This window comes from Clarias gariepinus, chromosome 5 (genome assembly GCF_024256425.1).
Source record: "Clarias gariepinus isolate MV-2021 ecotype Netherlands chromosome 5, CGAR_prim_01v2, whole genome shotgun sequence".
In the NCBI taxonomy this organism is placed as follows: domain Eukaryota; kingdom Metazoa; phylum Chordata; class Actinopteri; order Siluriformes; family Clariidae; genus Clarias; species Clarias gariepinus.
This window is the reverse complement of record NC_071104.1, coordinates 2528809-2541572: the sequence shown is the minus strand read 5'-3', so window position 1 is coordinate 2541572 and position 12764 is coordinate 2528809. Positions and strand designations below refer to the sequence as shown.

General features: G+C 40.2%; 1 protein-coding gene across 2 annotated transcripts; it reads right to left on the bottom strand.

Moving 5' to 3' along the window:
* Positions 1-2253: 2253 nt before the first annotated feature.
* LOC128524142 (E3 ubiquitin-protein ligase TRIM35-like) lies at positions 2254-5621 on the bottom strand. Of its 2 annotated transcripts, XM_053496519.1 has the most exons (7): positions 5588-5621; positions 4994-5446; positions 4464-4559; positions 4142-4372; positions 3991-4013; positions 3786-3904; positions 2254-3676 (listed from the first exon to the last, which is right to left on the bottom strand). In XM_053496519.1, exons 2-7 carry the CDS (start codon positions 5390-5392, stop codon positions 3132-3134), a joined length of 1413 nt encoding a protein of 470 aa, XP_053352494.1. In that variant the 5' UTR covers positions 5393-5446; positions 5588-5621; the 3' UTR covers positions 2254-3131. The 2 variants fall into 2 exon arrangements, with proteins under 2 accessions (XP_053352494.1, XP_053352493.1); XM_053496518.1 differs by having other exon boundaries at positions 4994-5619.
* Between the last annotated feature and the right edge of the window lie 7143 nt (positions 5622-12764).

The window sequence follows — 12764 nt, the reverse complement described above, 5'->3', positions numbered from 1 at the left end:
CTGTCGGATCTCCACCTCCCGCCGTGGTTGACACGGGAGCCGGGGAACCCATGCAATTAGGACGCGCCTCTGCGACTGCTGCAGAACGAGAACAGCAATTTCGAGGAGGGCTGTGGGGACCGACCTGCAATGAACTTTGCCTGTGGGCCCCGGCTGGGACATGTTCTAGGTAGTCCAGTGCCCCTGACATCGACACCAACGCTATCCCCACCGTCTACCGGGACCTGGCTTTAAATGTTCTGCAAAAAATGTGCCACCCATCTTCCTCCCCATCGCTCCAACAACCTAGCGATAGACCTTCAGCCGGGTTCCGCCCAACAATGGCCAGCTCTACTCCCTCTCCACCACTGAGGCACAAGCGATGGAGGAGTACGTGTCGAACTTCGCGGTTCTTCATTGTGAAGAGAAAGGGCAGCGAACTTTGCTTGTGTGTCGACTATCGGGGGCTCAACAACATCACCATCAAGGACCGACACCTACTGCCTCTTACCAAATTTGCCCTGGACGCCCTCTCTGGTGCCACCATTTTCACAAAGTTGGACCTCCGGAGCGCCTACAACTTGGTGCGTATAAGAGAGGGCGATGAGTGGAAGACGGCCTTCATCACCCCCACAGGACACTATGAAAGCTTTCTCATCCTGTTCAGACTCATTAATGATATTCTTAGGGATATGTTAGGCTGGTGGGCATTTGTATACCTAGGTAAAATACTCATATACTCACGGACAGTTAAAGAACACATCCAACATGTCAGGACGGTCCTCGAGATTGCTCGCCCATCAACTGTACTGTAAATTGGAGAAGTGCGCTTTTCACGAGCGCTCCACCACGTTCCTGGATTTTGTCATCTTGCCCTAGGGTGTGGCCCCGGACCCGCAGAAGCTGGAAGTTGTGTCTCATTGGCCCCTACCCAAGACCCTTAAGCAACTTCAACGGTTTCGGCAAATTTACAAACGGTTTCCAGCTGTCTGCGGCTCCGGATGCACCCATTCCACACCTCACAACTAAAACCCTTCACCACCTCTCCCATGGTTAGCTCCTCCTCCCCGGATCATCGACAGTGGCCCTGCCTACACCGTACGCCGGATCCTTGATTCGTGCCCCTTCGGGGCAGAGGCATCCAATACCTAGTGGTCCCGACGTTTACCTGTAGAATCGTGAGTACTCACTAGTTCTGGGTTTATCTTCCTGACTGTGTGTTGTTAGAACGCGGGTTTATTTGTGTAAACTCTTGCTCTCGCTGCGAAAGAGTTCTAATAATTAATCACGTGGTTATCCTGCCTGTTCGCGCTGCTTCTGCATTTGGGTTTACCATCCACGCTACACGGGCTAACTGCTAGGTCTTCTGTTGTCGCCTCGGTTGCCCCCGGTTGCCCCGTGACAGCTTCTCTGCAAAAGTTTAAATAACAATTTCAGTAAATTTTATGTTTTTGCACATAATATGAATTAGAGTGTTTTACAATGATTTTAAGGATTTTTTTGTGTTGTTATATTAATTATACAAATTTACAAGGGGTGTTCAAGTCAAACAGGGCTTTGCCATGAAATTTCTTGATCTCTTGTTAATGAAGACCATTCACTGATTGACATTTACAAGAGCCTTTAAGCAGAGTACAGTAATAAAACATTTAGCTGCAGTGCAATGGTGCAAACATTTTAAAGAGGTTCGTATATCCATAAATGATGATCCCAGTTGAGGTGGATCAGTTGTTCCTGTGAACTGTCAGCAAGAAGAACACTGATCCTTGAAAAGCGACAGAAAACTTGCAGCCAACTTGTGGAAGACATGCATCTGTCTGCAGGAACTATACAGAATATCATTCACTTGCACGTTACAGGAACTGTTCTGGGAGTTACTGCCACATTCCCTGTACAGTCCTGACGTTTGGACCATTAAAGGAGTTACTGGGAGTCTAGTGTTCGAGACATGAAGCAGGCAGTCCTGGCATATGGAGAAATCTTTCTACCTTGATGGTATCCAAGCACTAGTGAAAAGCTGGGAAAAGTGCATTAGTGAATAAGGAGATTATATAGAGAAATAAAGGGAGTTTTTACTCTCATAACTGAGAAAACCGTCCCAGTTTGACTTGAACACCCCTCATATATTTTTTTTGTATGTTTTAAGTGTCCAATTATGAAAAAGAAATATTTTTATTAACATTATGAGCCAACTGATTTCATTGCACTTTAGAGTTTATTTATATATTTTTTCTTTTATTAAAGTGTCACTTCAAATGATCATCCAATGCAGGATTAACATACAAATCTTTCTGATCTTCCAAAAAAAAAAAAATGCTGGTGGAGGGAAACTTACAGCTTGAAATCTCCTCCACTGCACAGTTTTACACACAACACACACAGCCAGTTAAACATCTCACCCAAGATTAACAGCACAGCGCTAACAAGTATAAATACAGTAAAGACATGAACTTTTAACGTCTGTTTATTATTCATTTGAAAATATCAAAATTAAATAATCTATTTCAGAATATAAATTGGGTAGCACGGTGGTGTAGTGGTTAGCACTGTCGCCTTGCACCTCCAGGGTCCGGGTTCGATTCCCGTCTCTGTGTGTATGGAGTTTGCGTGTTCTCCCTGTTCTTGGTGGGTTTCCTCCGGGTACTCCGGTTTCCTCCTACAGTCCGAAGATATGCAGGTTAGGCTAATTGACGTTCCCAAATTGCCCGTAGTGGGTGATTGAGTGTGTGTGCCCTGATATGTATTAGCACCCTGTCCAGGGTGTACCCCGCCTCGTGCCCTAAGTCTCCTGGGATAGGCTCCGCCCCTGCGACCCCGAATACAGGATAAAGCGGTATAGATGATAAGTGAGTAAGTGAGATTTAAATTGTACATTAAAACAGACTTCATCCTGTGGTTTATTTGGTTATGAATCCCTGAACTGAACATTGAGAGGAAAAGTGCTCTGTAGTTATTAAAACTAAATATCACTTTTTTTTTATTTAATATCTCTTTATTTTAACAGAATAGGTCATTATTTGACATTAAAACCCTTTTGATTTAAATTCATTCTGTAACTTGAAACTCTTTTCAGAGTGAACTATTCAATGTTATTTGAACAAACTTTTATAAAGAATATGAATCTTTAATGTGCAGTATTTCATTAATGAACTCTAACTGATCTGATCGACTCTTACAGAGCACTGAAGTGGGAGGAGCTTTACAGGAGATTCTTTACCACCAACACTTAGGAATGGCAGTAATTTGTCAGTAAATGTGTGTGTGAAAGTGTGTATGTGTGTGTTAGTGAGGCGGTCAGAGAGTGACAGTTTTCCTTCGTCCCAGTCCAGCTTCACTCTGATTCTTTGGAGTTTCTGTGATACTGAGAGGTGAGTGTGTGTGTGTGGTGTAGACCATGCTGTATATACACCATCATGACACCACACACACCAGATTCCACTTCTGGAGTTTATCTCATCCTTCCTTTGAGCAGATTCTGTCATCACACCCACAAACCACCGTGTACAGTCTCCAACTTCAACATCCCAGCAGTGAGTCCCTGAGTTAAAGCCCTTAGAGCCCAGAATACACACATATTTATCAAATCTCTCTGGATTATTAGGAAGTTTCTGTCTCTCATCACTGAGTCTCACACTGGTCAGATCATCAGACACAATAAGTTTAGGATGAGCAGTGTTGGGGTCCAGAGTTACAGGTGCTGAAAACACACACACACACACACACAAACTTAATAACGTTTATGACTTAACATCATGAATTGTGCCCTTTTGATGTGTTTTAGTTACAAATTTAAACAATATTCTTACTGTATTGGACAGTGTGCTGCATCTTCTCCCAGACTCTGAACTTCAGGTTGTCCAGATGTTTGGCCACATGGATCAGTGCTCCTGAAAGCTCCTCTGGATGCCCCAGTGTGCTCTGGGCTCTGCAAGAACATTCAGGAGTCAGTGTTGCTGTGGGTTTGGATTCAGAAACACAGAGAACGAGAGAGACAGGAAGCACATCACTCACCTTTTTACTGTGGCCTTGTAGTTCTGTAACACAACAAAGCAAACATCAGTGAATATGATTTACATTTTTACACCACTGAAATGTGACGTTTCTGATGATGGAAAGAAGTTTGACTTTCTCACAGTATAAATACTGACTAAATGATCCTCACTTGTAAGAACGAGACATCTTCAGCTCTCATCTCCTCTTCTGTGGCTCTGATTGTGTCTGAAAGAGATGATATGTCTCTGCTCAGCTTCTCAATCTTCTCCTTCGTCATCTGACTCTTCTGCTCCTCTTCCTCTCTCAGTGCAGTGATCCTGGCTGCCTCTTCATCTCGTAGAAACTGGTGAAGCTTCTCAAACTCCTCCTTAATCTGACGCTCTGTGTGTCGGGCCTGAATCTGCAGTGAAGAGGAAATTAAATGAAATATAACTGATTATATGTGATGCAGAATATAATTCTAATATTAAAACCATGTTATTGATTCTAACCTTTATATGTTCTGCAGTCCGACTCCAGTTCAGTTTACAGTCGTTAAAGATCTTTAGTTTCTCCTGTAGGGGCTTCAGTGCAGTTTTGAGCTTCTCCTGAAACAAATCAACACACTGCATGGAGACTCTGTGTTTCAGCTCTTATTTTACACATCATTAACTCAGATTACAGAAAGGATTTAACTCTAAAGTATTTAATGTGAGTTTAAAAGTAATGTAACTGTAATACTGTAGTTCTGTTCTCTTTCATAAACACTCTGATGGCCTTTTAAACTTCAGATAGAATTTATAAAAAGTTTAGACGTATATAATGTTGGTTGTTTCTACAGGTGACACTTATAATATAATAAAATATTAGACTAACATATTTGGTAGTTATCATCTGAATAAACTAATAAAAAAGCAATTATGTCATTGAATTATCAAACCTTATTTTTTACTTTGACACTGTAGATAATCTAGGGAGATTAAAGGTTATTCCTCATTTATTTATCATATGACACATAACCTCACAGGTATATAATATTTACCTTACAGTCTGTTACTGCCTCGTCAATGGGGCAGAATTTATGGTCGGTGTGTTTTCTTGAAGTCTGACACACCACACACACCGGCTGTTGATCGTCCAGACAGAAGAGTTTGAGTTTCTCACTGTGCAGACTGCAGACTGTTTCAGACACTGATGAAGATCTCTGACTTCTCTCCTGTAAGAAAGTCTCACACAGGTTCTTTAAAGCCAGGTTTGTGGGAGGATCATCCATAGATGACTTCCTCCTACAAACAGGACATTCTCTGGATTCTTTGGTCTCCCAGAACTTCTGCAAACACACTTTACACACACTGTGACTGCAGTGCAGAAGAACAGGATCCTTGAAGATTTCACAGCACACAGGACAGGAGAAATCCTCCTCTGAAAACTTAGAAGCCATTTTATTTGGCTGCTGTTGTTCTCTCCAGTCCAAATGCTCAGAGGTTCACTTTCACTTTGGTAAAAAGTAATCACACCCTGATTTTAGGTTTGTTTCAGTATAAAAACATGACTTTGTAGGTTCAGTTAATAATCATTTCCTTATACAGAGTTAAAAATGAGGCAATAAACAAACTGCGAATAAAACTAACCTCACCAGAGCAGAACACTGCAGGCTGTTTATGAAGGACTGCAGTCGTCTCAGACTCGACACTTCCTCAATAGGAGGAGTTTTAGAGACATGTTATGACCTGTTACAAAAACGGTACAATTTATTTAAATTCCTTTATGTTTTAGCAGGTGTTTTTGAGGTTACTGAGGAAACCTTTTGGAAAACTGACTTAAACCTGGCGTCAACTCAGATCTTTTAATATTTCTGCATTCAGTGGAGACTATTTATAGATCTTACAACAAGAAAAAGGAGAATCACAATTAACGCCAACCAAGTTACAACAGAATTCTATGACAGAAATAAACAAATCGTAGTGTGTAAATAGTTAAGAACAATGAATATCAATAAATAGAAGAATAATTGACCAGGAACAAATAAATTAACAAACCATCAAGATAATAATATTAGACCTTAATGCCTCTCATGACCAGAATTCAGAGGTGGATAGTAACGAGTTACATTTAGTTAAGTAACTTAAAAGAAATTACTTCTATGAGTAGTTTTACTGCACCATACTTTATACTTTTACTTGCGTAGATTTGTAAACTAGAAACGCTACTCTCACTCCGCTACAATCAGCTCCACTCGACTCGTTACTTTTCTAACCGTTTATTCTACACATGCAGCCGGTGGATCTACTGTATTCAATTCAATTCAATTTTATTTGTATAGCGCTTTTTACATTTGTCATTGCCACAAAGCAGCTTCAAACAATTAAAAGGATTATTGAAGTTTGTATAAAATGTGAATGTGTGTAAATCGGAATGATCAGATTGACTACACTTACTTTCCATCTCATTTTAGGAGGATATAATTTTTACAACAAGCAGTTTTGGGGTAATATATTACAGTAGTAACAATTCAACAATTGGGCCAGGGGTAGCTCAGTGGTTAAGGCATTGGACTACAGTTCAGAAGATTCCAGGTTCAAACCCCACAACCACCAAGTTGCCACTGTTGGGCCCTTGAGCAAGGCCCTTAACCCTCAACTGGTAGTGTAATTGTCACACCTGTGCCACCACAGCCCGGGGGAGTGAGATCCGGTTCCCCGGACTATTGAACGGACCCGTCAGGACTGCCAGACGAGAACGCTCGCCTGCATAGCTACCTGTGTGACCAGCAGCAGGAAATCGGGAGCCTGGCACACGCCGTCCATGACCTCGCGTGCAGCGTTAGCCAACTCGCGATGGCGACTGAAAGCGGTTGGTGTGAAAAGAGCTTGCTGGCTCAATTGCTTTTCCTGGATTTAATTTTACTCCTTGAATTTCCAAGCTTGAATTGTTCTATCTAAATTGCAGAATATCAACTTAAATGTGGATTGAAATCAAGACTTTGAATTTTCACAATTTGAAATGGACTACTTAGAAATTTCATGTGACATTCAGAGCACATAAATTCAAAGATATTATTTTAAAAAATATTTCAGTTTAATAAATTCAGAAGAATTAATGTTTCAAAACTAATGATTCAACAGTGAATACATTTTAAAATATGTTTTTCAAAGGCTGCTATAATTTAAATAATTATGATGCTAATTTGCTTCCATACTAACACACACACACACACACACACCAATTATTACACACACATTTACTGACACATTACTGTCATTCCTAAGTGTTGGTGGTAAAGAATCTCCTGTAAAGCTCCTCCCACTTTAGTGCTCTGTAAGAGTCAATCAGATCAGGGGGACCTGTATAGGGCACAAATATGCTGATGCTCTGAAAATAATGTGGGCTTTATAGACAATTGGAGTATGTTGGAGGGCAAAGCTGGCCTGTTAGAGCGGGACGGTGTACATCCCACTCGGAAAAGTGTTGCTCTCATTTCTTGTAGTATAGCACATACTCTCAAAAGAGACCTAGTTAATCGGTGACAATCCAGAGCTCAGGCCAGAGAGCAGACAAACAGGCTAAACAAACCGTCTGCTTACACCTTGCAAAAAAGCACAACAGTGAATAAATTAATGTAGTAATAAATGTATTATCTGTGATCCCCAGATGTGACCATTATGATGAAATTTAGGCCATGTCATATACAGGTAGTTCCCAACTTGTATAGAGACCAAAAATTGAAAACACACTAAATAAACGGCCGGCACCTCTGATCTAAAGCTAGGACTGTTAAATATTAGTTTCATTAACAACAACAGCTTTAAATGTAATAGATCTATCGTAGATCAGGAGTTTGATATATTATGTTTAACGGAAAACCTGGATTAAAGAAAGCAGGTATGCAGCTCTAAATGAAGCTAGTCCTCCTGGATACAGCTACATACACCAGCCTTGGCTAACTGGTAGAGGAGGAGTCATTACAGTTATTTACAATGATAGACTGACTACCGTACACAAGAACGGACACAAATTTAATGCATTTGAAGTTCTCCATAGTAACAAAACACATGTAGCTACAAATATTAAGTCAGCTCAGTCGATCCCACTAATTGTCATTTACAGACCTCCAGGGCCATACGCTAAATTTCTCTGTGAATTTGCGGATTTTTACTCAAACCTAGTCATTTCTGTAGACAAAGAGTTAAACAGCCCCTATTATGCTTTTTCAAATATGATCTTTCATGCAGTGTGTCATGTAGTTGTATGTGAACATAAACTATCTGCACTATCTGTGATGCAGTCGTTAGCAATCCAAATTTTTTCTGTTACGGATCCACGTCACTCCATAACATATTTGCAAAATGTCCGCCCACGTTCTACGTCATGAACAACTTGCCCACCATCTTACAATTAACATTACCACACTCTTGTTAATGTGACCGAGCATTCATGCAGGGTTCACTTAAACACTTTGTAATATATAAAAAAAAACGAGAGCACACGAAATCGCTTTTAACTGTTTATCTATTCACCAAAACTGAACCTAAAACACGCAAAGTGCGCATGCCTATCTACAGCAAGCCCCGAGGGAAAAAATGCATCACACACACGCAAAGTGCGCATTCCCCTTGCCCTTCTACGGTAAGCCTTGAAGGAAAAAATGCATGAGTAGTAATGGTGGACCAGTGCTGGCGTTATTTGTTTGGACGAGAGAAGAAGAGATTGCTGTGGATCATTTTCTTTCGAAGATTTTTCAACCGGATTATCTTTGACTGGACATATTCCCCGGACTTCATTAACCCAGGTGAGACCGAACCATACTACTCTAACACACATATAATAAACACGGACTTCAGACATTTTCCACTCACTCGCGTTCACGCACACATACCGTTTATTACAGTATATGTAGTTTGTAAATATTGTTTATATCTTTGTTTGGTTGTGGTGCACCTTTTTCGTTTACTTTATTTAGTTTTGTATAATACACGTTTGCTTTATCTACTTGTTTGTGTTTGTCCTTTTTGCTCCGACACAAAGATAAAAGACCTCTCAATTTTTGTAGCCACAGTTAATATAAAATTAGCTGGTCATTACACGGTTAAACCGACGCCATCCTTTCTACAGTATGTATTGACGCGTCTCCAGAGCCGTCATTCAGTTATGGTAATGGGCGTTTAATTTTTTCGACACACGCTGTAGCGGTAGACCAATCATAACCGGCCGCGCCATCTGACAGATCACATCAGTGAGGGCTCACGGAAAGGACTGATTGTTCGAACTGCTTCACACGAGTCATTTACAAATAATTAAGAAATTGGATAAAATTAAATCTATTTTTGGAGAAAACTAAAAAAAGTGTTTCTTGACCTTGCATACATGTAAACCTGTTTTAAGAGACTCATTAAACAATATTAGCAATCTTTAAAATGGCATAATAGGACCTCTTTAATTGCTGGAGATTTTAATATTCATTTTGAGAATCCAGAAGACCCATAAGAACAAGATTTACAGTGAAACCTCAAATTATGAGTAACGTGGTCTGCAAGTGTGCCGCAAGAGGAGGAAGGAGTTTTAATAAATTTTGACTTGAAAAACGAGCATTGTCTCGTTTACGAGTACCAAGTATCATGTATCACGCATGCCCTTCTTGTTTTGACGCCGAGCGTCACATGATCACAATTGAGTCAACAGTCTTTCTCTTTCTTGTGCTGCGGAATTGTGGGTAATCGTCTCCCCTGCTGGGTCTTAGTGTGCACGTGTGTACTGTTTACTATAACACTGTTACCACATGTGTGTGTGTGTGTGTGTAAAACATATTTTATTTTGTGTTTGTAAGCACATATACTGTTTTTTATAACACACGTGTGCGCGCGTGTAAAGCAAAAGAAAGTCTCATTAGAGGGTTAAAAATCTATTTTCTTTCTCCCTCTTTGTTATGTGGGTTTACGCGTGTGTAATTTGACATCGTGCCAGGTCACACGCTCTCTCTGCTTTAGTGTGTGTGTTTGTACAGAGATGGACACTCTGCTTCACACACACACACACACACACACACACTCTCAGCTCTTTACAAAAACACTGCTCTGTTGCGATTATTTTCAAAGGTAAAGTTCAGGTTCATTTATTTGTTTGTTTTACGCCCATGTTCTTTGCTAATTTTTTAGACAAAACAGTTTTTTCGTTAATGTGTGATTATGTGAAATTCAAAGGAGAAAGGTTTACTTTGTAAGAAAGTCTCATTAGAAGGTTAAAAATACATTTTCTTCCTCAGCCTCCCTTATGTGTGTGCGCACACGTAATTTGACACTGTGCCGGTTTACACACTCTCTCTCGGGTCGGGAGGGGCTTCTCACACACACACACACACACACACGCAGCGCCTGCGCACATAAATAAGCGAAACACTAATCTGTCCGGATTTATTTCTACTTTTTTTAAAAGAAGGTAATGTTCAGGTTAATTTGTTTTATTTTGACTTTATATTTTGTTTTAATTATTTTTATGTATTATTTTTTTGGGGCTGTGGAACAAATAATTTGAGTTTCTATTATTTCTTATGGGTAAATCTAATTTGGTTTACGAGTGTTTTGGAATACGAGCCCGCTTCCGGAATGAATTATGTTCGTAATCCAAGGTTCCACTGTATGTCTATACTGGATTCAGTAAGAGTGAATCAGTATGTAGTAGGACCCACTCAAAAAGCAGGTCACACTTTAGATTTAATATTATCCTTCAGATTAAGTATAATAAATATAAACATAATTCCACAGTCTAAAGCTATCTCAGATCACTATCTAACCCTACCCTAACCTAGATCGTTGTATCTCTCCACTCAAAATAACCAAAAGAATCCTAACTAGAAATAAGACCACTGCAGAAATCTCCACAACAACATGCAATAGTGAGGACTTCATAAACTTTTTCAATAACAAAATCGTAAATATTAGGCAATATATTGAGGGTTTGAAACCAGACAATTTAAGTTATACAGATAATAAACTAACCACATCACATCAGAACCCAGAATACTTTACTCCCCTTCAAGAGAATGAACTAATTTCACTCATCTCTTCTTCGAATTCATCAACCTGTATATTAGATCCTGTACCGACACATTTTCTTAAACAGATAGTACCAGCAATAACAGAACCCCTGTTGAGAATAATTAATTCTTCACTCAGCATTGGTTATGTTCCAAAATCTTTTAAATTAGCAGTTATTAAACCAATAATTAAGAAACCTGACCTCGACCCCTGTCAGCTGTCCAGTTACAGACCAATATCAAACCTCCCCTTTATCTCTAAGATTCTGGAAAAGGTAGTAGCGGAGCAGCTATGCTCATATCTACATAGAATACATGAACTGTATCAGTCAGGATTTAGGCCTCATCACAGCACAGAGACAGCGCTCGTTAAAGTAGTAAATGACATCCTATTGGCCTCTGATCAGGGTTGTGTAACTATGCTTGTACTACTCGACCTCAGTGCAGCTTTTGACACCATTGATCACGCTATTCTTCTTCACAGATTAGAAAATGTAGTAGGAATTAAGGGTACAGCCCTCTCCTGGCTCAGATCCTATTTGACTGATTGTTATTAGTTCGTAGATCTAAATGGTGATTATTCTGCATGTTCTCATGGGATCAGTTTTAGGCCCACTCCTTTTTTTTCCCTTTACATGCTTCTTCTGGGCAACATAATCCGTAAGCATGGTATTAGTTTTCATTCTTATGCTGACGATACACAGTTATATGTCTCAGCAAAACCTGATGAGATAAAACAGCTTACTAAAATTGAGCAATGTGTGCAGGACATAAGAAATTGGATGCTAATTAACTTCCTTCTGCTTAATCCTGATAAGACAGAAGTTCTAGTCATAGGACCGCATACAGCTAGGAGTAAGATTCTAGATCACACCGTAACTTTAGATGGCCTTTCTGTTCCATCAAATGCAACAGTAAAAGACCTGGACTAGGTTGGACTATTGTAATGCCTTACTGTCTGGTTGTTCAGCTAGATGCATAAATAAGCTTCAGCTAGTCCAGAATGCAGCAGCGAGAGTCCTCACTAGAACCAGAAGATATGAGCACATCACCCCTATCTTATCTACATTGCATTGGCTCCCTGTGAAATTTCGCATTGATTTTAAAATACTACTCTTGACATATAAAGCATTAAATGGTCTCGCGCCGCAGTATCTGAGCGAACTGCTAGTGTCTTACAATCCGCCACGCCTACTTCGATCAAAGGATGCAGGCTGCTTGTTAGTACCGCGTATTATGAAAACTACAGCTGGGGGCAGAGCTTTTTCTTACAAAGCCCCAAAATTATGGAATAGTCTTTCAATTAATGTTCGGGACTCAGACACAGTCTCAGTGTTTAAGTCCAGGCTAAAAACCAATTTATTTAGCCAAGCATTTTTATAAATAGATTAGCCTTAGGTAAAGGAGCAGATCTGGGGGACTCATGGACGTAGAGTATTAGGTGAACTGGTATGTTTGGATGCTGTCCTCCTCACTCTCACTAATCACTCAAGTTTGCTGACGGTGAGGTGATAGGTTGCTTTACATCTTAGTTTCCCCGAATGTCTGTGTTTCCCTCTGGCTCTCCCTTTTGGTTATGATGTCATAGTTCATCCTGCTGGAGTCTCAGCTTGCACTTTACAGTTAATATACATTCACATTATGTGATTGTGACCAGACCTAATTGTTATCTCTCTCTCTCTCTCTTCCTCTCTCTCCCTAACTACATGTCGCTCCTGAGCTGCAAGTGATCAGACCCACCTCTGCCCCCTGGACCTGTCTGACTCAACGATGACAATTGTTG

Bases quoted from the DNA above. Each gene is read 5' to 3' on its own strand.
- LOC128524142 (XM_053496519.1), bottom strand. From the start codon at position 5,392: ATGGCTTCTAAGTTTTCAGAGGAGGATTTCTCCTGTCCTGTGTGCTGT. The intron at 4,560-4,993 runs GTAAATATTATA...GATTTGTTTCAG, and splicing joins AGGCAGTAACAGACTGTAAG to GAGAAGCTCAAAACTGCACT. The intron at 3,905-3,990 runs GTGAGTGATGTG...ATGTTCTTGCAG, and splicing joins TACAAGGCCACAGTAAAAAG to AGCCCAGAGCACACTGGGGC.